Source organism: Chiloscyllium plagiosum, unplaced genomic scaffold (assembly GCF_037043375.1).
Source record: "Chiloscyllium plagiosum isolate Xiang-an unplaced genomic scaffold, Cpla_swu_hap1 HiC_scaffold_16, whole genome shotgun sequence".
NCBI lineage: Eukaryota > Metazoa > Chordata > Chondrichthyes > Orectolobiformes > Hemiscylliidae > Chiloscyllium > Chiloscyllium plagiosum.
This window is the reverse complement of record NW_028270154.1, coordinates 78,757,294-78,783,055: the sequence shown is the minus strand read 5'-3', so window position 1 is coordinate 78,783,055 and position 25,762 is coordinate 78,757,294. Positions and strand designations below refer to the sequence as shown.

Genomic DNA, 25,762 nt, shown 5'->3' with positions numbered 1-25,762 from the left:
ACATGAATCTCCTGGCATATGCTCCTGCTTCCCATTAAGGCAAATTAGGGACATGTAATTACACAACCCATGTTATAAATTAGTGGTTTGGCAGGAATTCCACCTACTCAAGATGCCTTGTTGTTCTTGAGCTGATGAATTACTTTTTTACCCCACTCTGGGTAGGGGTTTTATGGACAAAGCGACATGTAGTACACTGAGATGGAATCAAGGACATTCACACTGAAGACAGATTCTGCGTTAAGAAGATCCTCAAGCTGCTTTTTCCAGGCAATGATATTTTCAGTCTGATAATACAACAGCAACAAAAGCATCTTTTCAGGTCAACCATGCAAAAGCAGACGGGAAGTTAGAGGCTTTACTGCAGAGGTCCTCAATCAGGCACTTATGGAGTCCACCAAATCAGATTTGGAATTCCAGAGCAAAACACTGACTGGACAACTCCAAAGCTGCTAACTGGTTAGCTGAAAATTAATCAAAAGTAAGATAGATGCACCTGGAGACAGCAGACTTTTTCCTGTCAATTTCCCCATGCCTACCACAATAATCGCTGTCATCCAGATTCCCAATGCTCAACACTGATTAAATATCCCTTGTAGCCAGTACAGACAACTAGGAGTCAACAGCACCAGCACATCTCAAGTGCACAATTGCAGAGGAAATCTGGATTGGATTCTGCAGAAAAACACACGCAACCATGCTCATTCAAAAAACACAAAACAATGAATAGTAATTCATCAAGATAACACTGGATGTACACCAAAGAGGGTAGTATTATTTCAGGAAGGCACTTAACTAACCTTTGGTACTTTGGACTTGGCCTCTTAAAAACTATTTTTGGCTTTTGGTTAACATTTTTCCCCTTTGATTAATATCAGCATTTCTTTTGTAATTTTCCCTCCTTTTGCTTACCTATTCTGACTGGTGTTTGCAAACATCTTTCTCCAATTACGACCACATAATTTTCCTCCATTTATTAATGCATGCAGGTTTTGATGTACCACTATTTGCTTTTCTGTCACTGACGTCCCTTTGCAGTTTTAAATTTCTGAAATGATGCCTTTTTGGATCATTTAGAGGATTCAGGGTGCTCCGATAAATTACTCTCAAAATTAGCATGCATGTACAACATGTAGTTAAGCCGGCAAATGCTAGGTTAGCATTTTTTATAAATGGAACAGAACATGAAAAAGTCGGCCAATTTTAATGCAGCTGTTCAGGTCGTTGATGAGAACGCATTTAGAGAATATTGTGTGCAGCTTTAGTCACGTTATTTGAAAAAAGAACGTAATTGTAGTACGGGCAGTTCATCACTTGATTCATTCCTGTGATTAAAGACTCATCTTAGGAAGGAAGGTTGAATAAGGTCGCCCTATACCGACTGCAGTTTAGAATAATGAGAGGTGAATAGTGGAGCAGGCTCAAAGGACTGAATTATCTAAACCTGCTCCAAAGCCATTTTTTTGGGTTCACTGATTCTGAAAGAGCTAGTAATTTCTCAGCACATTTATAATTTTTTGGTAATAATTTTCTTACTTATTTTTATCAAGTATACTTCAGTATCTTGGCAGAATTGTTGCTCAGCACAAGCAACAGGATTCACATTAAATGGAACAAAAATATTTAAGAACATAGAACATATGCATCAGTGTTTACTGTGGAGGTGGTCATGGAAGATAATACAATGTGGGGAAATAGATGGTGACATCTTGAAACATGTCCATATTACAGAGGAGCAGCTGATTTGGAGGTGCCAGTGTTGGACAGTGATGTAAAGTTAAAAATCACAATACCAGGTTATAGTTGAACAGGTTTATTTGGAATTCAACAATAATCTGATGAAGCAGTAGCACTCCAAAAGCTCGTGCTTCTAAATAAACCTGTTGGGACTATAACCTGGTGTTGTGTGATTTTTAACAGTGGTGGTGGTGCTGGATGTCTTGAAATGCATAAAAGTGGGTAAATTCCCTGGACATGATCAGGTAAATGTGTACGAAGCTAGAGACATGATTGCTGGACCCCTTGCTGAGATATTTGTATCATTGATAGTCACAGACGAGTTGCCAGTAGACTGGAGGTTGGCTAACATGATGTCACTATTTCAGAAACGTGGTAAGGAAATGCCAGGGAACTACAGACTGGTAAATCTGATGTCGGTGGTGGGCAAGTTGTTGGAGGGAATCCTGAGGGACAGGATTTACACGTATTTGGAAAGACAAGGACTGATGAGGGATAGTCAACATGGCTTTGTGCGTGAGACATCATGTCTCACAAACTTGATTGAGTTTTTTGCAGAGGTAACAAGGAGAATTGATGAAGGCATGTGATCTATAAGGACTTCACTAAGGCATTCGACAAGGTTCCACATGGTAGACTGGTTAGCAAGGTTCGATCTCATGGAATACATGGAAGACTAGCCATTTGGATAAAGAACTGGCTTGAAGATAGAAGACAGAGGGTGGTAGTGGTGGAGGGTTGCTTTTCAGACTGGAGGCCTGTGACCAGTGATGTGCCTCAAGAATCAGTGCTGGGTCCACTGCTTTTCATCATTTATATAAATGATTTGGATGTGGACACAGGAGGTATAGTTAGTAAGTTTACAGAAGACACTAAAATTGGAGGTGTAGTGGACAGCGAAGGTGGCTACCTCAGAGTACAACAGGATCTTGATCAGGTGAGCCAATGGGCTGAAGAGTGGCAGACAGATTAATTTAGTTTAATTTAGACAAATAGGAGTTGCTGCATTTTGGAAAGGCAAATCAGCACAGGACTTATTCACTTAATGGTAAGGTCTGGGGAGTGTTGTTTAACAAAGAGACCTTGGAGTGCAGGTTCATAATGCCTTGAAAGTAGAGTCCCAGGTAGATAGGACAGTGAAGGCGCATTTGGTATGCTTTCCTGTATTGGTCAGAGCATTGAGTATCAGAGTTGGGAGGTCATGTTGTGGCTGTACAGGACATTGGCTAGGCCACTTTTGGAAATTATGTGCAATTCTGGTCTCCCTCCTATTGGAAGGATGCTGTGGAACTTGAAAGGGTTCAGAAAAGATTTACAAGGATGTTACCAGGGTTGGAGGATTTGAGCTATAGGGAGAGGCTGAATAGGCTCGGGCTTCTTTCCCTGGAGACTGAGGGGTGACCTTATAGAGGTTTATAAAATCATGAGGGGCATGGATAGGGTAAGTAGACAAGATCTTTTCCCTGGAGTGGGGGTGTCCAGAACTAGAAGGCATAGGTTTAAGGTGAGGGGGGAAAAATATGGGACTAGAATTGGTTAGGATATCTGGTTGGCATGGGCGAGTTGGACTGAAGGGTGTGTTGAAAAATGTGTTGCTGGAAAAGCGCAGCAGGTCAGGCAGCAAAAAAGGAGCAGGAGAATTGCCGTTTCGGGCATAAGCCCTTCTTCATTCCTGAAGAAGGGCTTATGCCCGAAACGTCGAATTTCCTGCTCCCTGACCTGCTGCGCTTTTCAGCAACACATTTTTCAGCTCTGATCTCCAGCATCTGCAGTCCTCCCTTTCTCCTCCCTGAAGGGTGTGTTTCCATGCTGTACATCTCTTTGACTCTGTTTTAAGAACAAGGGCCAGGAATCAGCAATTTAGCACAAGAGCCTGCTCCACCATTTAATATGGTTCACAGCTGATCTCATATCTGCCACTTTCCCATCTGCTCCCAATAATCTATTAACCCAGTATGAATTAGAAATCTCTCTCCTCCTCACATTTATTCAGTGTCCTGGTATCTACTGCACTCTGGGAGAGTGAATTCCACAAATTCACCGTTCTTAGAGAGAAGTAAATCCTCCACATTTCCAGTTTGAATCTGCCAGCCCTTAGCTTAAAACATTGGCTCTCATTCTAGATTGCCCCACAAGGGGAAACATCTGCTCTACATCGACTTTGTCAATCCCATTTAGCATCTTATGAGCTCAAAGAGATTTCCCCCATCCTTCTAAACTCCAGTGTAGATTTTAACTGCTCAGTCTCTCCTCAGAAATCACTACTTTCAACCGTGCAACTGAAAGACTAAATCTAGAACTACACTGTATATTAATTTTTTGTTGTATGTTGTGGATGGATTGAAGAACTCTGTTCACATGGTTGAGGCCAGATTCAAAGTGGCTTTCTAAAACAGAATCACAAAATTGTACTGACTGAGCAAGCAAGTCTGACAAGGTTTGCCTTAAGATTTGTAGTTCAGATGCCAGTTTTCGTGGTTGTGGGTATATTTGCCGAGCGGGAAAGTCTGCAAATCAACATCCTACCTTGGCGAACAAACCCACAATTATGCTAACTCCTTCATAATTGCACTCCTTTTGTATGATCAGGTCCACAAAATACAAATCTAATAGAGATCCCTATGCTCTGTATACTAAGCATGTTTTCCGGATAACTGTAAATTTAGGACAGCCACTTAACATACAACCTTCCCAGCACAGCATCTGACTCAGAATGGTTACATGCACAGGTAGTTATTTGGTCAAAAGTTCACATCCATTTCTTTTAAGAGTAATTCAGCAACTTCCAATGTCTCATCAGAAAATCAAAACTATTTAACTTCAGGTGCTTGTCCAAATCTCTTTTGAAAGCCACATTTAATCTCCCTTTACCATACAGAAAGAATTGTTTCAGTTCACAACCACTGAGTGCACCACAAAGTTATTCTTTGCCTCAAGGCCACATTCTCCACTTTAGTTTGAGGCAGCACGGTGTCTCAGTGGTTAGCGCTGCTGCCTCACAGCATCTGCGCTCGGAGTTCAATTCCACCTTTGGGTAACTGTCTGTGTGGAGTTTTCCCATTCTCCCTGTACCTGCTTGGGTTTCCTCCAAATGTTCTGATTTTGCCCCATAATTCAAAGACAGTTGGTTAAGCACAGTCAAGATTAGAGTGGTGCTGGAAAAGCACAGCAGTTCAAGCAGCATCCGAGGAGCAGGAAAATCAAGACTCTAACCTTTACTCTAATCTCCAGCATCTGCAGTACCCACTTCTGCCTGGTTAGGTACAGTGCCCATACTAAATTGCCCATAGTGGTCAGGGAAGTACAAGCTAGGTGGAATAGCCATGGGAAATGCAGAATTATAGGGTCGGGGGTGGGTCTGGGTGGGATGCTTTTCAGAGGGTTGGTGGGAAGTTGACTGGCCGAAGGGCTTCACACTGCAGGGATTCTATGATTCTAACTCCAGGTCTATTAGTATGCACCTTCAGGTTTTCAACTCTGCTATCAAATGCAATAGTTAGTTTGTGTTCTGTCCATATTTGCGTGAATTCCCAAAGGTTTTATCCAGTCTCCTTTCAGTCTTGGCTTCTGGAAGCATGCAACTAAATCTTTGTTTTCTTAAAACTTCACCCCTGAAATTATTCCCCAAATCTTTTATGCACCTTATCTATGTCTTTACATACATCCTGAGATGCAGGATCCAGATCTGGGCATAATACTGCAGAATTTGCTGAATTTAGACTTATTGGTGTTTTGTCATAGATGGCTTCATTTTACACTCAAACCCAGTACTTATAAAGCCCAGCACTCTCAATGCCTTTTTCAACACTTTCTTAATCAATCTGCTTCCTTCAACGTTTTCTGCAGAGACCTTCAGCTGTCACTGTTCCTGCACTTCATTTTGAACTGTATCTTTCACTTTAAGTTATCTTTCACCATTCTTCCAGCCAACATGAATTATTTCACACTTAGAATCCCTACAGTGCAAAGAGGAGCCCATTTGGCCCATTGAGCCTGCACTGGCCCTCTGAAAGGCATCCCACCCAACCTACCCTATCCCCCATAATCCCACATTCACTGTGGCTAATCCACTTATCCTGCATACCCATGGATACTTCAGAGCAATTTAACATGGTTAAATCGGATTGGATTGCAAAATGGCAATTTTTGTGGGAGGAAACCACAGCACCCAGCAGAAACCCACACAGATACTGAAACAGCATCTGGACAGTTACCCAAGGCTGCGATTGAACTTGGATCCCTGGCGCCGTGAGGTAGATATGCTAACCAGTGCCACTGTGCCGTACCTCTCTACACCAAATTTCACTTGTCACTTACCTACCCAAATGACCAGCATGGTTTGTTCTTCTGAAGTCTATCATAGAGTTTGCAATGCTTCCTAGTTTTGGATCTGCAAATTTTAAAAGGTTTCCCTAAACATTCAGATCCAAGTCATCAACATACATTAAGAAAAGCAATTATCCTACTACTAACCCCTGGGGAACACTGGCACATGTTTTCCTTCAGTCCAAACAAAAGTCTGTTCATAACTGTTCTGTTTCTTGTCTGTGAACTGTGTAGCTGTCTATGCAGCCTCTTTCCCTTTTATTCCATGATTTATTGATGAAGCTGTTTAATGCCAGTGAATCAAAGGCCTTTTGAAACTCTGTGTACGCAACGTTTCATACCATAATTTTGTCCTGGTTTATCACAGATATTAAGAGAATTGGAAGATTATGGCTAGTTCCCTTGCAATTTCCATACTTTCTGCCCTTTGCTTTCTCTATTGCATTCTATCCAGTCTGGACAACTTAGAAACTTCTAAACACAACCAGCCTTTTTAATAAATTTGGCTAAATTTTAGCTAATTGAGTCACTGGATAAGTTATCAGTCCCTTCTCACGCCATCTTTTAACTCCCATTTGACATTCCCACTATTCACTAGAGTCAGGCTGGATTCTCACTCATATTACCAACCTGACACATCATATGCATCTTTCGCTGGTTCACTGCGCTCTCCTTTGTCACCAAGGAAGCTTGAATGTTTTGTCACTTTGGTAATGGGTTAACCGTACTCAAACCATATCCTCCTTAAAGGGAACCCCAGTGCTCCCTTTGCACAATGCCAATCTTGCAATCCAATCCGATTTAATTAAAATCGGCCCCACGTCAATTAAGTACTTTTATCAAAGATGCTGTTATTCTTTTTCCAGAGCTCATTTGATCTTGTTACCGTTCAACAAATGTTTCCATCATTCCCTGGAACCAGGTCCTGGTTCAGTAAGAAATGTTGAGATAACTTTGCTGACTGGAGTTCTTCTCCCGCCCATTGAATTAATGTCTCACCTTATTATTAGGACAAATCAACACCACTCATGTAGCCACTCTGCACTTCTTTCTTCTAATCTCATTGTACATTGCCTCTTCTATTTTTGCCTCTTGTTTGTGACAGTAGTGTAATGGTACCTCCACCTGTTTCCAGACACTCCCTAGCCCTAAGCAGGATTCATGATGCAAGCACCAAGACAACAGCATACTGTCCTAAACTGAAATTTGCACCACATAAATGGCCTAACTTGAGAATATTTAGCAGCACTGTTTTCCCAACCTTTTGCCTGCTTCCTGCACAGGTGAGTCACTGAGACGCTACTGATTCAGTTACAGAATCAATGAAATCTACAGCACAGCAAAGGGCCATTTGACCTACCGAGTCTGCATAGGTCAAAAACAATCACTTCAGTCACCCCAATTTATTTTCTAGCACTTGGTCTATAGCCTCATAGCCTTGGTATTGCAAATGCACATCGAAATAATTTTGGATGCGCCCATCAGATAAGTCAGCCCCCTGACAAACGTAGGATGAGATGCCCTCAGGGAAATCTTGCATTTCTTGCCTTGCTCTTCTTGACTGTCTGGCAGTCATCCTTACTTACTACATGGATTGGTTGGAGCAGCAGCTGGAAACACTGAGGACCAAACAGGAGGCAGAGAGTGGAATAGGTAGTAGCTTCAGTGATGTGGTCACATCACAGGCACAGTCTGGTAGATGGGTGACTGCCAGAAGAGGTAGGCAGGTAGTACTGGCTATCTCCCTCTCAAAGTAGTTTTTCATTTTGGATATTGTTGGGTGGGATGGGGAGGGGATGTGAATAGCCTCTCAGTGAAAACAGCAGCAGCCTGGTCTTTGGCAACACAACTGGATCTGCTGGAAGGCAGGGTATGGCAAAGTCCAAGGAAGCAATTGTGACAGGAAAATCTCTGGTCACGGGCAGAGACAGGCATTTCTGCAGCCATGATAGAGATTCTAGGATGGTGTGTTGTATCCCTGGTGTCACGGTCAAGAACATTTCAAAGCATAAGCAGCCAGAGGTGTTTATGCACAGTGATACCAGTGACACAGGACGAAAAAGGGATGAGATCCTGCAAAGTGAATGTAGGGAGGTTAAAAATCAGGACCTCAAGGGTAGCAATGTCTGGATTGTGTGTGAGCAAGAGTAGGAATACAAAGATAGGGTAGAAGAATGTGTGGCTGAAGGGCTGGTGCAGGTGGCAGGGATTAAAACCTTGGTTTACTGGATTCTCTTCTGGGGCAGAAGTGATTTCTTCAAGAGGGATGGGTTGCAACTGAACTGGAGGAAGACCAATATATTGGTGGCGAGATTTGCTAGTTCTACTCTGGAGGGGTTAAATTCATCTGGCAGTGGGTTAAGACCCTAAACAGTCATGAGACAAGAGAGAAATTGGAGGCTGGTACAGAAGCTAAAAAAAGCAAGTTAAATAGCCAGGCAAGGGCATGGCAGAGAACGAGGGAAAGACTGATGAATTAAACTGCATTTATTTCAATGCAAGAGGTCTGACAGGTGTGGTGTAAAATTCCAAGCAGTGGAATGTGGTGAAACGGTTAAAAATTATGTCCCAATACATGTGTGAATCTAACCGGAATGGAGGTGTTGCTTAGTCCCGTGTGAATCTTATTACACACCTCCCCGTGTGAATCTTCTTATCTGTATGTAACCAGAATGGAATGTGTTTTTTAGCCTTGCTCTGCTGTTCACATGAATGTTTATATCTGGAAAAGAGTATATCAGCTGGAAAAGTCTCCAGTTCGGTGAGTCTGCTCCGGGGTTACGTTTAACCGCCGAGCGTGGGTTGTTGGCAACCGCTCTACGAGAACTGACGGCTCCCAGTTCCGGTAACATGTAGAGTGAGTATAAGCCAGACCCGTTGGTTGTGGCGACGCTGCGGGGAATAAAATGCCCATATTCTAGCAGACTCGCCTCTTGGTCGTTTGTTCTGTGTCAGACTACTCTCCTACGAACCTGACCTTGAGAATTTTTTAAAACAACAGGTAAGGCAGATGAACTCTGGATGGGCATGGATGAGAACATGGGACTGCGATATCATAGCTATTACAGAAACATGGCTCAGGGAGGGAAAGAACTAGCAGCTCAGAGAGATGTTATACGAAGGACACCGTTGGGGGGGGGGGGGCGGAGTGGTGTTTTTGATATGGGAAAACATCACAGTAGTGCTTAAAGTCGATACTCCTGAGGGATTGAGTGAAGCTATATGGGTGGAACTGAGAAACAACCAAAGGGATGATCATGTTATTGGGATTGTACTAAAGGCTACTCAATAGTCAGGGGGAAACAAATATGTAAGGAGATCTCAGTTATCTTTAAGAATAATAGGATTCTAATAGGAGGGGATTCTAACTTTCCAAACATAGACTGGGACTGTCATAGGGTTAAGGCCTTGGATGGAGAGGAATGTGTTAAGTGTGTTCAAGAAAACTCTCAATCAATATGTCTAAGGCACTACTAGAGAAGGGGCAAACTCTACTTGGAAAATAAGGCACAGCAAGTGACTGAGGTATTAGTGGGGAGCACTTTGGGAACAGTGACCATAATCCTTTAAGTTTTAAAATTGTTGTGGAAAGTGGTAGGACTGGTCCCCATGTAAACTTATAAATTAGGGCAAGGCCAATTTTGAAGGGGCAGATGAATACAAAACTAAGGACATAGGTTTAAGCTGAGAGGGGAAAGATTTAAAAGTGACCTGAGTAGCAACTTTTTCAAACAGGTGCATATGTGGATCAAGCTGCGAGAGGAAGTGGTAGAGACAAGTACAACAACAACATTTGAAAGACATTTCGACAGGTACATGGACAAGTTGGGCCAAAGTGTCTGTTTCCATGCTGTATGACTCAATGACCTGTTGCCTGCACCCCCACAGCAATAATATTGGTAAACAAACTATCCATGCAGATTTCAGCCTTGTAGAAGGAATACAAGGCTACACGCAGAGCTACTTCTCATGCATGCAGCATCAAAACACAAGCAGCATTCTGGCATTCTCACATTACCCTATCTCGATTTAATATGTATGGTGATTTACTTACTGCCCTAATAGGTTGAGGCATTATTTAGGGCATTATTTAGCTGAGTTTGAGATACTTCTTGAACTTAAAAGCACAAACATAAAACATCAAAGCTCACCAGCGAGGCATTTATTTTCGGTCTTGTCATGCCACTCCTAACATGTCACTTTGCTTTTGCGGCTTCAGCCTCAAGGGGCTGGGGATTTACCTTCCACTGCACAACTCAGGCTCCAGCAGTACCACGCCTGGGCCTGACTGTATTTCTCTCCTATTGCTCTAGGACCTTGCTGTCTCACCTACAAATCCGACTCTTGAGACTGGCGATATCAGCCACAGCTCCACTCTCAGACCAGCCTTCATAAGTACAGATTCACTCTTGGGTCTGGCTATATTTCAAGAAGGGTAATAGGGAAATCCCTGGCAATTACAGACCAGTCAGTCTTATGTGTGTGGTCAGCAAAGTTTTGGAAAGAATTCTGAGGGATAGGATTTATGACTATTTGGCAAAGCATAGCATGATTAAAGGCAGTCAGCATGCTTTGAGAGGGGCAGGTCACGCCTCACAAATATTATTATGTTCTTTGAGGAGGCGACAAGACAGGTCGACGAAGGCCGAGTAGTGGATGTGGTGGATATAGACTTCAGCAAGGCATTTAATAAGGTAGGCTCATTCATAAAGTCAGGAAGTATGGGATACAGGGAGATTTGGCTATCTGGATTCAGAATTGGTTGGCTGACAGAAGGCAGGCAGTGGTTGTAGATGGAAAGTATTCTGCCTGCAGGTCAGTGTTGAGTGGGGTCCTGCAGCGCTCTGCTCTTGGGCCTCTGCTCTTCGTTGTTTTTATAAATGAGGAGGTTGAGGGGTGAGTTAGTAAATTTGCATATGACACAAAGGTTGGAGGTGCCGTCGACAGTATCGAGGGCTATTGCAGGCTGCAGTGCAACATATGCAGAGCTGGGCTGAGAAATGGCAGATGGAGTTCAACCTGGACAAATGCAAAGTGATGCATTTTGGAAGGTCGAACTTGAATGCTGAATATGGGATTAAAGACTGGATTCTTGGCAGTGTGGAGGAACAGAGGGATCTGGGTGCACAAGCACATAGATCCCTCAAAGTTGCCACCTAAGTGGATAGGGTTGTTAAGAAAGCATATGGTGTTTTGGCTTTCATTAACAGGAGGATCGAGTGCAAGAGCCGCATGGTTTTGCTATAGTTCTAAAAGTTTCTGGTGAGACCACACTTGGAATATTGTGTCCAGGTCTGGTCGCCCTACTACAGGAAAGATAGAGGCTTTGAAGTGGGTGCAAAGAAGGTTTACCAGGATGCTGCCTGGACTGGAGGGCTTGCCTTATGAAGAAAGGTTGAAAAAGCTCGGACCTTTCTCTCTGGAAAGAAGGAGGAAGAGAGGAGACCTGATCGAGGTATACAAGATAATGAGACGAATAGATAGATTCAATTGTCAGAGACTTTTCTCCAGGGCAGGATTGACTGGTATGAGGGATGATAGTTTTAAGATATTAGAAGAAAAGTATAGAGGAAACATCAGAGGGAGGTTCCTTACGCAGCGAGTTGTGAATGCATGGAATGCGTTGCCAGCGGTGGTGGTGGAAGCAGAGTCATTAGGGACATTTAAGCGATTGCCAGACATGCAAATGGATAGCAGTGAGTTGAGGGTTGCATAGGTAAAGTTATTATATTTTACATTAGGATTAAACCTCAGCACAACATCGCGGGCCAAAGGGCCTGTTCTGTGCTGTACTTTTCTATGTTCTATATTGTGCAGAGCTCCAGTCCCAGATCTGATTTTATCACTCTCCTACCTTGCCTTTCACTCTTCCACAGCTTGTTTCTCCCTTAGGACTTTATCATCCACAGGGAGAAAGTAAGGACTGCAGATGCTGGATATCAAGAGTCAAAGAAGGGCTTATGCCTGAAACATCGACTCACCTGCTCCTCAGATGCTGCCTGTCCTGCTGTACTTTTCCAGCATCACATTCTTTGACTTTATTACCCACAGCTCCACCCAGGGCCTGGATTTCTTCATCTGCCACCATATTCATTTTAAGCTACTTAAAGTGTTTTTGCTTCTACTGTCCCAGCTGCATTTATTTGTCCACAAATAAGCAAAACATTCTTTCAAAATAGGTGCATTCAACATTACCTAGTTTCCATTTCTAACTGTAAACAAGTTACTTAATTTCACCCATTAAACTGGAAGCAGAAATGTAGATGATTATTTCTGCAATCTGATGTATCAAAATGCAAGTAGTAGGTGAAGGCAATTTGTCCCCTCAAGTCAAGCATGCACAATCATGCCAATCTACTGCAGTCTTCAATTCTTCTCATGTCAGCTCAAAATAACAATCAACTCCTTGATATTACAAAAATCTACCTACCTCCTCTTCAAATGCATTCAGAGATCTAAACTCCAAAACTGAACTAACCAAACTGCCAGGATTTCACAGATATTTTGGATCATCATACACAAATTATGCTCAGTAATGTTTCAATACTTAAAATGGTGAAACTGATGTTTAAGAAGAAGATTGCATTAAGTGTGGCCAATGCACACTCCCCTGACATGAAATCTAGTTGCCATTTAAATGATTTAAGAAAACGGAATAGTTTCTATGAAATATCTGACTAACAAGCTTCAGCTTGATTGATTAAGGTCTTTCTTTGAATCCCCGTAGGATACTGCAGCATCACTCTTGGGTTAATCTGCCAGATTTAATTCAATTATATCTACAATGAAAACAGAAATAATGACAGAAAGGGGAAGAACAACAATAATTTGGAAAAAAACACAGAAAGCAGAACACAAATGAAAAAAGTTAAGAAACCACCAACAGAGTCCCATACATATGTAAATAAAATCAGTAATGGCACAGAAAAATTTGAACAGAAGCAATACTATCCTTTTAAGCATTCACAGGTGCTTAAAACTTAGTCAAGCCTTGTTAGAAGGCTGAGGTCCCTTTAAAAGATTGGATAATTTATTTGTCCCCAACAGCTTATGAATTAGGTTTACATTTTCTTATCCTTTGCCCTATATTCAAAATGATAAACGCCTTGGAATAACTTTCATTTTGAGAAACCAGTAACAATGTTGAGCACTCCAATCAGAAGCACGTACGGTTAGCTAATGAATAAAATTGCCTCCATGTTACCCAATATATCTTGGTTCCAACAAAGAAAAACAACTCCTGCACAGAAATATGACATGTTAACATTTATCACTTCCAATCTTGCTGGCCTGAATGAGAATGTCACTGTTTTTAAGTCAAGACTTCGTGAAAAGAGGACGAGTTAGTGCATAGATCAGATTACTCACATTTTCATGAGTTAAGAACAGCAGCTAGCTCAAACAACAATCAACCTATCCAGAATTTGAACTGTGCTGGAGGCGACAGAAAAGTGCTTAACATCTAGTCCCTTACCTTTAATTTACAGAAAGATTTAATTGAACTACTGAACTAAATATTCTAAAATGTCCTTACCGAGAAATTTGGTGCCCAGCGTATAAAAGTAGCGCAGTCAAAACATATAGATATAGCTGGACCAAATGCTGCCGAGGCAAAGTGAGGAGAACGAGACTTATTATATAACCTGAAAGACATAAAAGATAACAAATTTAATCACCTTAAATAACACTGCAATAACAGAAATACAATAATTGGATTCCTTTAAATGATGTAAGCATGTTGTTTTTTTTGGAAGCTGATACATGTCTCCATTTCTACTTTTATAACAGCCTGATCCAGCAATGTACAACTACTCTTGTCACGAACTAAGTTACTGTCCTTTTGCAGGTTAAATTCTTGAATCCTTCCAAAGAAATTAATAGGAGGTGCGTCTTGGTCCAAACAGGTTAATTTAGTGCAAGATTCTATAAGTCAATCTACATCATAAATGCATTTTGACTAAATGCACTTGGTTCAATTTACACAATTTATCCGTCATAAGGACATAAATACAACTAGCATCATATTCCCTTATGTTTTAATTTATTAATTTAGAAGACCTCGTTACTATTTCAATTGTTACACTTTCACCACAGCAACGGGTCTCTCAGAAAGCATGGCAGACTGTTTCATTTACCCATATCTTTCTCAAAAGATAGGATTAAGTGCCAACTTTGATTTAAAATTGATCCCCTCACCCTACAATTGAAACTTGAATGAAGGCACCTGTCAAATATGATAATGGTCCCTGAGAAGTTCAAATCAATAGAATTTGTGGAGTACTACTTCACGAGAACAATAAATCATTAATTCTGGCTCATCAGGCTACTCCAAAAGCACAAAAAAATGCGAGCTCTGTTCTTTTGTGAATTACATTCTCCAAGAGCTCACTGAGCTTAATAATGATTTGAAGATACCGGTGTTGGACCAGGGTGGACAAAGTTAAAAACCACACAACACCAGGTGACAGTCCAACAGGTTTATTTGGAAGCATTAGCTTTCAGAGTGCTGCTCCTTCATCAGGTGGTTGTGGAACATGACCATACAACAGAATTTATAGCAAAAGGATTACAGTGTCATGGAGGTGTAATGATATATTGAACAACTTTAGTTAAAAATCACCTCGAAGCAGCACTGTGAAAGCTAGTGCTTTCAAAAAAAACCTGTTGGACTATAACCTGATATTGTATGATTTCTGAGCTTAATAATGGTATTTTCAAATGTATTGCTTTTATGTAATGCAAAAAGAGCACAGTTAGAGCTCATGAATTACAGGTGACAGGAATACAACATTGGCCAAGTGACAGAAAACAGACCATTATGTTGGCTTTTTAGACTGGAGGAAGATTTATCGTGAAATTTCCCAGTAGTTGGTGCTTCTGCTCTTACTGAATCCCTTGGTGTTCAGGGCATATTTTCAAAATCTGCATGGAACAAAATTTGGAACTATTGCAAACTGAGGATACTGTTAAAACCTCTGAAGGACATAGACAGGTTAGTTGAATGAGCAAAGAAATGCCACATGCAATCTAATGTAGTGCAGTGTAAAGTAATTCATTTTGGTAGGAACAATGTGACGAGACAAAAACATATTATTCAAAATGGCAAACAAGAGCAGAAGGGCCTGGAGTTATGGGTGCACAAATCACTAAAGGAGACAGGAAAAGCTAAGAGGATGACAAGTCAAGCATATTAAATCTTGGGCTTTATAATTGGGCATTCAGTACAAAAATAATAAGTTACAATAAACCTACATAAAGCATCAACTCAGCTTGAACTTAAGTACTGCCTTCAGTTTTGGCACCACACCATACTGTGGAAACATTTGAGGGAGCACAGAAACAAATTATGAGAATGGATCCAGGGAAAATAAACTATTTATACAACAGCCAAAATAACTTGGTTGTCTGAAGAGGAACTTGAGAGGAGATTTGATAGAGATATTCAAATCAGAAGAGGAGTGGGCAGAGTTTGCAGGGTGGGACAAGGACAGAGAGGGGAGAATGGGGATAAAGAGAGGAAGTGAGAGAAAAAGAAACTGCTTCCATTGGAGAGAGGACCATGAACCAGAAGGCACAGATGCAAGGCTACTGTCAATGGAACCAATGGCAGCCTGACGAAAAACTTTTTATCTTGTGCAAAGTTAGGATCTGGAATGCATTGTCACAATGTGGAGTGCAGGTAAGTCCAACCACAGCATTTAAATGGGAATAGATAATTATCTGAAAAGAAAATATTGCCAGGTTACAGTAAAAAGGTGGTGGGACAGAATGGTGAAGTGGCATTTGGTAAGCTGCACTTGCAGAGGGCTTGCACAGCAACACTAACCCCTGCTTCTATGCTATATCCATTCCATGATTTTATGATATCTGTCAGTGTAAACAGAAATGGTGAAAGACAGACAATCAGTTCAATCAATTGCATGAGTTCCTGGTACATGTCGATACATGAAGGAAATGAATATCTAACTCTTTGCGTTGTGCCCAGACATTTTCAGACAACTAAAAATGCAGTGCAAAACAGAATGACCGCAATGCTCAAGATTCAAGCACTAATTTCAAATAAAAGAAACCATAGTCTTTACTAAAGCACTGCTCTGATTTCAGCTCATGTTACTGCTGGACAAGTGAGATCCCAGTTTGATAGCTGGTTTAGTAGATTATATTTTGGTAATTTGGAACATTATATAGCTCTGCTTTTGTTCACAGCCTCATCTGAGATAATCTTCATTCAAACTTATGATCATCGACAGTCCCTCACAGACGAGGATGACTCTCTTCCACTTTCAGGCTGAGTCCATAGGTGGCTGCACAGTCTGATGCAGTTTCCGCAAGCTCTGTTACACTTGGGGCAGAAGGTGGTTACACAACAGGCTGGGTGGGATTGAGAAAGTGTGCTGGGTATAAGCAGGCAGGGAAAGAGATAAATTCTGAGTTTTGTGAAACAAGAGGTTCAGCTAAGCATGACTCAGATCAGATAAGAACTTGCAGTTAACAACTGGGTGCTGGAGGCAAGGGTAATGGGTTAACAAGGTGGAAAAACAGTTATTATGTAGAGTCGTTTAACAATATTGGAAGCATTCAGTATGCAAGGTCAGTTAACAAGGGGAAACGTATCCATTGTATGAATCCAGTTAACAAGGTTAAGAACATTCATTGTGTAACAGCAGATGGCTTAATCTTTACTGTTGATGCTCGTTGATTGTAATGGTCACCCAATTAATATTTATATTACCTTATCTGGATGCTCCTCCCTATAAAATGACTATATAGTTAATTGAGAAACTGCTGTTTCCAGAAAAGACCGTGAATTCATGTCCCTGTGCAAATGGGCAATCGTTTATAAAGATGAAGGAAGTAAAACTACACTGTGCGTCTGAGCATTTTGCTTCAACTGACAGTGGGGGGGGTAAGGGGTGTACACATGGACGATTGTTCTCTCTCCTTCCAGGGCCAGGAATAGAGATGAACAAGGCAAAACTATACTGTGTCTGAGCATTTTACTTCGACTCTGGGGGGCAACAGGACGACAATATTGGCGAGTTATATAGTGAATGAATTATATATATGAATTATATAGTCATTTTACAGGGAGGAGGATCCAGATAAGGCAACATACAAATTGATTAACGGTCACCCAATCAGCAAGTGTCAACAGTAAAGATTAGCCATCTGCTGTTACACAATGAATGTTTTTAACCTTAACTGGCTTCACATAATGAATACTTTTCCTTGTTAAGCTAACCTTAGATACTGAATGCTTCTAATATTTTTAAATGGCCCGATATAATGAATGCTTTTCCACCTTGTTAACCCATTACTCTTGCCTCCAGCACCACATTGTTAACTGCAAGTTCTTATCTGAGTTATGCTCAGCAGAACCCCTTGTTTCATAAAACTCAAAACTTAAATCTCTCTCTACCTGCTTATACCATATACACTTTCTCGGTGTTGGTGTAGTAGCACACTCCTGCTGCTGTTTTGCCTGGCCTCTGCTTTTTCCCGACAAGTCTCGAAGTGCTCGACGGCGTTCCTGGAAGCTCTCCACTTTGGATGGTTTTGGACCTATGATTCCCAGTGTCTGTGGGAATGCCGCACTTCACCAGTGAAATCTTGAGGGTATCCCTGAAGCACTTTCTCTATCCCCCTGGGGTTCACCTGCTGTTTCAAAGGTCTTACCATGTCTGGCAAATTGTACATACGTTGAAGTTTACATCTTACTCAAGTGCCAATTGTCTAAGAGCCTCAACAGACTGTCAGTCAGGTTATTCAATTACATGGGGCACAATTATAGAGTCTGAACTTGTCCTTGCCTCAGTAAACAAGCACATTTCCCAACATTTAACAAGTTAGCTCAGGACTAGAAATCCTGGTTGATTTTCCTTCTCAAGTCCTGGATCAAGTGACCGATTCATTATGCAACAGGGACTGAAACTGGTGCCCACCTAGTCAGAGTCATATCACTTCCTCTGGAACTTCATTCCACACGCAAACCACTCAAAACATTGCCCCTCATGTCTTTTTTGCATCTCTCTCCTCTCACCTTAAAAATGTGCTTCCAGTCTTGAAATCCCCAATCCTAGGGAAAAGACAACTACCATTAACTATCTACACCCCTCATTATTTTATAATCCTCTATCAGGTTCTATGGCTTGGTTCTGAAACTTGCAGGTGATTTAGTCACGATTGAGAGTATATGGATTTAAAATTGTGCTGAACTGAAAATGAGAAGTTACAGTATTATTCAATCCAATAAGTTTCCCTCAAAACATTGGGTGTATCATTTAAGTGGAACTTAGCCCATGTGAATCCTCCAACTCAATTTGCTATGTTGAAACTATGCTTTTAAATGCCAATAAAACCTAACATTCTGAAAATTCTCAACTACAAATGAAGGTCATCTCCAAACCTTACATTAAAATAAATCTCCCTCATCGGCCTCAAACTTGTAATAATGTCAGAAATAGTAACTATTAATATAAATGTTTGAATTATCAAATAGGATCCATGATTACAAACATCTTAACACCAATTGATATTAGACCAGACTTTGTAAATACCAAAGCAATTATGGATCTTTCCCCAGAAGTATGTTTGTCGGGTTCTAGTGCTGGAATCTTGCTCAGTTTCCAACAGCTGATCTAAAATCCAAGTCAGTGACACACAACACCATAGCCAAGACTGTTTGAGAGCAGCTGGAATCATTACTCATTAGATCCATGAGTCAAAATATAGGCAGCAGAAGTTGTCATGAGTACAATGAGCAACACAGTTTTTTAAACAGCCAATGTATGTTACTGTTGGTTTTATTTGATTTATGTTGATGTAACATGATAATTAGCTTCTTAGGAAAATGTGTTTTTTTAAACAGTGGAATATTTTAAACAAATGTGCTCACGTCATATTATATGTTTATAATAATGTCTATGGTTCTGTTTCTGGCATGAATTAATAAATTATCTTTCTTTTTTTTTAAAAGAAAAGTCAATGCCCAGAAATTACTATATCTTCCGAGGGGGGTGTTCTGCCCCAACGAAGTGATCTGCACCTAAATAATTTTGATAATCACTGGTTAAGGAGCTATTAATGATCTCTAAGTCCAGCTAAATAGTGACGAAGAAAATGATTCTTTCACCCTGACTTCATACAACAAAGGAGAAGTGAGGAATACAGATGCTGGAGATCAGAGTCCAAGTGTGGCGCTGGAAAAGCACAGGAGATCAGGCAGTATCCAAGTTGCACGAGAGTCGATGTTTCAGGCATAAGCCCTTCATCAAGAATTCCTGCTCCTCGGATGTTGTCTGACCTGCTGTGCTTTTCCAGCACCACACCTTTTGACTCTTCATACAAAAGGCTGATATAAAGGAACTTGCAGGGCTTTGATAACTGGCAAAGCATTTTTCCATTGATATTAGTGCATAAAAAGACCTAAAATACAAACTCATGGTAACTTCTCCTGGCAAATCTCAGGAGTGTCATAAATTGAGTCACTGAGATGACAAAAGCAGTGTTTCACATTTTTATATTAGTATGATGAAGTCAGTTTGCTTCCAAGATTCAGTCGTGTTTTCCTCTGGGAATAGCTTATTTATCAGAACTGAGGATGTCCTGTTCCCACTTCCTCTTTTGTTTACACACATCAGTGACAGAATTAATTAGATACCAAACATTTGACAAGATATCTTTTCAAATGAAATAATATAACTTTAGTGCCATGACAATGTCACTATGAACTTTACAAATTACTAAAGTTGTTTAACACTGAAATCATGTTCTCAAATATGCTCCAAAGAAAACACGCAAGTCAAGAAATCTGAATTGAGCAAATGTTGCCTGTAGTTAACTACAAATAAACAAGAAATTAAATTCTGCACATGATTATTAATTCATCTCCATCAGGAGGACAGAAGGAGGGTTCCCCATTTTCCATTAAAACAATTTTACTACACTCCTGCTTCTTTCTCTTTGGTAAATCTGTTTCTTCTCTCACACTAATTAAAAAAAGGAAGCAACTCATTACCTCAGACAACCCAAGTGTTACTGGTCAAAGCAAGAACAACATCAGCATACAAAATGTAATGTTCAACAAGCCTGTTGGCAAAGTTATTCTAAGTATGGTGAAAAATTCTGTGTCAAATTCTTAAGGCAGTTTATGTCATGGAATAGGTTGATGATAGTCATCCTAAATTACTGCATTTACCATTAGGATCTTTTGCCTCATTAACCTGGCCTGGAGAGTGAAGCTGCCATCATATGCTACTGTCTGGTTTACCTTTTTGGTACTACATTGCTTAGACATCTGATTTTACAGGTTGTTCTGCACATGCAGGATGGGGGCAACACCAGCAAGATTGTATCACAATGAGTCAAAGAAAACTCCTTCGCCACTGAGGCAGTCATCAATTAGAACATGATCCTGACAGCCAAGATAAAATAGGTCTGCAGTTCTCCTGAGGTTTTGGTGACTGGATGATAAAGTCACGACTATTACATTGAACAACTATCATTAATAGTTTTCAACCACATATAGAATCACATTTTCACTACAGAATAGTGCTACCTTCATCATATGATCCAATGGAAAAAAAACTTTCAATTCAAATACGTAGCAGCCTACAGTGAAAACCTGAATAACTATCTGTATTCAGGGGGCAACAGGGAGACTGAGTGAGGGGTAGCAGGGGAATGACAGTGAGCGGGGGGCTAAGAGACAACAAGTGTGGCGGGAGGCAGCCCAAGAGACAGCAAGTGCGAGGGAAGTCGAAGAGACAGAGCGCGGGAGATTGAGACACAGAACGAGTGCAGACAGGGAGACAGGGGTAGCAAAAGAGACAGATGGGGAGTGACATTAATGGGGAGGGGCAATATAGACATGGGGCGGAGCTGAAAAAGAGATAATGGGGGAGAGATAAAGCTGGAGGAAGCAGATGGGGACAGACCAACAGAGGGAGAATGGAGACAGGCAGAGTGGTGGTGGGGGGTTGAGGAGAGAGAAAGGTGGGGAGAGAGAGAGTACCCGGGGGGAAGAAAGAAAGAGTGAAGGGGACAGGTAGAGAGGGTGGAGCAGCAAATTACTGCAGATGCTGGAATCTGTGGAAAGGGATTGAGAGAAAAGGGGGCCAATAGTGAAGGAAAGAAAGTCACAATGGTGCGGTGGTTGGGAGACAGAAAATAGGCAAATGACATGGGGAAGTGGGTGAGCAGCATTTGTCCATTCGAGAGTTTGGACAGGAGGGAAATAGAGCGCTAGAAATGAGAAAAGTAACAACGCAGCAGATGGTCGAAATATGAAATGAGTATCTTGCATTAATATTTACCGTCGAGAAGGATATGGAACATAGAGAAATTGGAGAAATAAACAGTGGTATCTTGACAAGTGTCCATATTAGAGCTGGTGGGTGCTGGACATCTTAAAATGCATGAAGGTGGATAAAACCCTGGGACCTGATCAGGTGAATCCCAGAACTTTGTAGGAAGCTAGACAAGTGATTGCTGGGCCCCTTGCTGAGATATTTGAATTCTCGATAGCCACAGATAATGCATTGGAAGACTGGAGGATGACTGATGCGATGCCATTATTTAAGAAAAGAAGGAAAAGGCAGGGAACTACAGACCGTTGATCCTGATGTCAGAAGTTGTTAAGTTGTTGGAGGAAATCCTGAGAGACAGATTTATATGTATTTGGAAAGGCAAAGACTGATTAGCGATAGTCAACATGGCCTTCCGCATGGGAAATTGAGTTCTTTTTTGAAAAGGTGACAAAAAGTTGAAGGCGGCATATTGGTGGACACGGACTTGATAATTTCAGCAAGGCATTTGACAAGGTTCCATATGGTAGACTGGTCTGAATGATTAGTTCACATTAGTTGGATACAAAATTGGCTTGAAGTTGGGAGACATAAGGTGAGAGTAGAGGATTTTCTTTTGGACTGGAGACCCATGACCAGTGGTATGCCGCAAAGATTATTGCTCGGTCAACTGCTTTTTGTCATTTATATGATTTGGAGTTGAATACAGGAAGAATGCTGACTAATTTTGCAGATGACACCAAAATTAGTGTCACAGTGGACGGGGAAGAAGGTTACCGCAGAGTACAACGGAACCTTGATCAGATGGACCAATGGCAGTTAATTTAGATAAATGTGAGGTGCAGCATTTTGCTAAGGCAAATCAGGGCACAACCTGTACACTTAATGATAAGGTCCTGGGGAGTGTTGCCAAACAAAGAGACTATGGGGTGCAGATTCACAGTTCCTCACAGGGAGACAGTAGTGAAGGAGTTTGGTACACTTGACTTTGTTTGTCACTGTACTGATTATAGGAGTTGGGAGGTCATGTTGAGTTTGTAAAGGACATTGGTTTGGCCACGTTTAGAATATTCTGCACAATTCTGGTCTCCCTGCTGTAGGATTGATGTTGTGAATTTGTAAGCATGTTGCTGGGGTTGGAAGGTTTGAGCAAGACGGAGAGGCTGAATAGGGTGGGGCTATTATCTCTGGAGCGGAGGCGGAGGAGTGACCTTATAGAAGTTTATAAAATGAAGAGAGGCATATATAGGGTGTATTACCCAAGTCTCTTTCCCAACATAGGAGAGTCCAAAAGTAGAGAAAACAGGTTTAAAGGTAAGAGGGAAAAGATTTAAAAGGGACCACAGGGGCAACATTTTCACAGAGGGTGGTCAGTATATGGAATGAGCTGCCAGAGGAATTGGTAGAGGCTGGTACATAACAACATTGAAAAGGCATCTGGATGGGTATATGAATCAGAAGGGCTTAGAGGGATTGGGGCAAATGGGACCAAATTAATTTAAGATATCTGGTCGGCATGGACAGGTTGGACTGAAGGGTCAGCTTCTGTGCTGTACATCTCTAATTAGCAAGAGGATATCAACAACACAATCCACAGAAGTAGCAATGCTTTCGAATAGGTTCGCAAGATCATGATGTCTTGCTTGTCTTTCAGCCAAGAAAGGGTTTTGATTAAAATGCAAAATACTACAAGATGGTTTTAACAGCAGCAGCCCCCGACACCTATTGATCTGCATCAAATGCCCTGTTAGTTCAGGGAAGTGTGACTTGATTTCACTCAACTGTGGGCAGAACGCAGTTAGAAAAAGAAAAGCCAAAAATAGCACAAGAAGGGATATAATCTGACAGTGCTACTTTCTAGCTTTAATTATACCTGGAACAGATCCATGAAGTCAACCATTGCGAGTAATTCTAAGCCCCTCAGAGGAAAACCCATATTAATCATATTTTGTTAAATGCAGTGCAGTAATCTCAGTGATCACTAGTATTTAGATATAAATGGTTAATTATAAAGCAGCAGTTCAACATAGCGAGAACTATAATCCACCAATAAATTAGTCATTATGTAATTAGGAAATGGGTCACAATATGTGAAATTACAGGCTATTGAATGCAATTAAGCAAACTGCACTAAAATTTGTGAGGGAAACAACATTTAGACCGAGATAATATCCTTCCAGAGGTTGAAAGCTTCACTTTAGATAATAAGCTCTAAATGACCGTTCTTCGAGATTAAACTTCAATAATTAAACCACTTTCCTAAACTAACAATTTTGACGAACAAACACCACTGTCTTCAATCCCTAAATTTCCCCCATCAATCATTAAAATGAATGTTTGAACCTGACATAGTCTCAATGGTTTGATGAAGAATTAAAGCAGTGATGTGCTATTTCAAGTACACTGTCAACTAAAACACCGATTAAAACAAGTTGTGTGTGAATTTATGAAAATAAATGGATTACTTATGCATACATTCACACATGCAGATATTGTTCTGGTGACGTTACCCAGAAATGAATAGCTCTCAGCAACTTTAAAAAAAAAGGTTGTTTTCACAATAAGCAACAAAAGAACCCTACAATCATCATTTTCACAAAAGTTCAAACCTATACACGAAAAGCACTGGAAAAGCACATAGGATGAATTCGGACTTAAGTACACAAGCAAACTTCTCATTGCACATTACGGTTGCAGTATTGCTACACTTGGGTGGAATGAAGTGCTATTCATTCAGTGTTTACGCATCTTCTTTTCAATGCCAAACGTCTTAATTGGCAGTTAGTTGAATTTTAAACAACCATGACAACGTTATATTTCATGACTGAACGAGCTTCAGGTTTGTGCTTGTTTAAAGATTAAACTAATGTGCTTTCAGTATTTTGAAATTATGTTGATTTTCCACCTTAAATGAACACAAAAATCCAACTCAAAATTTGACCTAAGATTTGAGGTATGCTATATGGTCCCTTGACCCTGCCCCACCAATGAGATTACTGCCGATCTGATTGTGGCCTCAACTACATTTTCCTGCCAGCCCACATAAGTATCGACCCCAATGGAGATAAAAAAACTGTCTAACTCAGCCTGTGAATATAGTCCATGACATAGCCCCCAGTGTTCTTCACACAAAAGAATTCCAGAGAAGAGCAACTCAGACATTCAAACTCATTTCCCAGATTAAACGTTGAGGCCCAAATTTGAAAATGTGCCCCCAGATTGTAGATTTATTAAGACTGGGAACATCATCTCAGCATTATTTTTGATGAAGGGCTTATGCCAGATTCTCCTGCTTCCAGGATGCTGCCTGACCCGCAGTGCTTTTCCACTGCCACACTTTTCGACTCTGATCTCCACCATCTGCAGTTCTCACTTTATCTCATTTACCCTATAAGACCCACTCAGATTCTTAAGTTTTCTTAAGACACAGATTTAATTATTCCCCTTCCTTTTTTTTCCAAGAAATGGGCTTTAGAGTACAGATTAAGCAGAGATTCGAGTCTTCTGCCCAAATATCATTCATCAACAGGCAAAACTGCTCTCTTCAGTCAGATGAAACGAAACTGACCTCAGTTTATTGAATCTTGTTAACAAGTCCCAAACATAAGAGTTTTTCAAAACACATCCTTTATACAAATCTACCTTAACATTCAGCAAATTCTGAAGTATTTCCAAACGGATAAGTGCTTTTGTATCAATAAATGACCTTATTTATGAAATTAAAAATCTTAATTTAGAAAGCAAACAAAATTGCAAACTAAAATATCAATAATTCAATTTTAGAAGCATTTGCTGATTCATTATATTAAAAGTGACTAACTTCTCATGGACTAAACTTGTACAGCTCTCTTCCATTTTCTTCCCCAACCGACTTCAAGGACTCTTTTTGGGCAACACTTCTACAGATAGCAGCTGCTTCAGTATTTCATGTAAAGCAACTCTTAATATGAGTTATTTGACTGTGGAAAGTATCACAAAAAAAAACTCAATCTGTTCTCACTGAACTAAAATCACATTAACAGCAGCGACATGGTCAGGAATGGCTGCTAGTATCTACAGAAAGAGAAGTCAACACCTGCATAAGGCAGCATTTGGGGTACAAAGGAAGAACGAAGAATTCAAAACTGTTATTTTTCACGTTTTAATGCACACTGAATGCAAGTCGAGTTATGAAAAAAGTGGTTTAAATACTGGAATCACTAAGTTCTTCCAGCAAAATCACACAAGTGTTACAGCATAGGAAGAGGCCAATCAGCCTATTTTACATACACCAGCTCGTCAAATGAAAGAAAATTTCCATGGAGGAAGATTTCCTTTTATGAAACATAATCGCCAAAGTTTTCTGGCAGCCTAAACAGTTTTGACATTTCCTTTCATAATTGTGCACTGATGGA

General features: G+C 40.7%; 1 protein-coding gene across 1 annotated transcript in view; it reads right to left on the bottom strand.

Moving 5' to 3' along the window:
* Positions 1-25,762, bottom strand: part of rnf145a (ring finger protein 145a) — a 136,150-nt gene that overhangs the window by 70,284 nt on the left and 40,104 nt on the right. Inside the window, 1 exon segment of the mRNA XM_043703971.2 lies at positions 13,598-13,706. Coding sequence (XP_043559906.2) covers positions 13,598-13,706 — 109 coding nt within the window.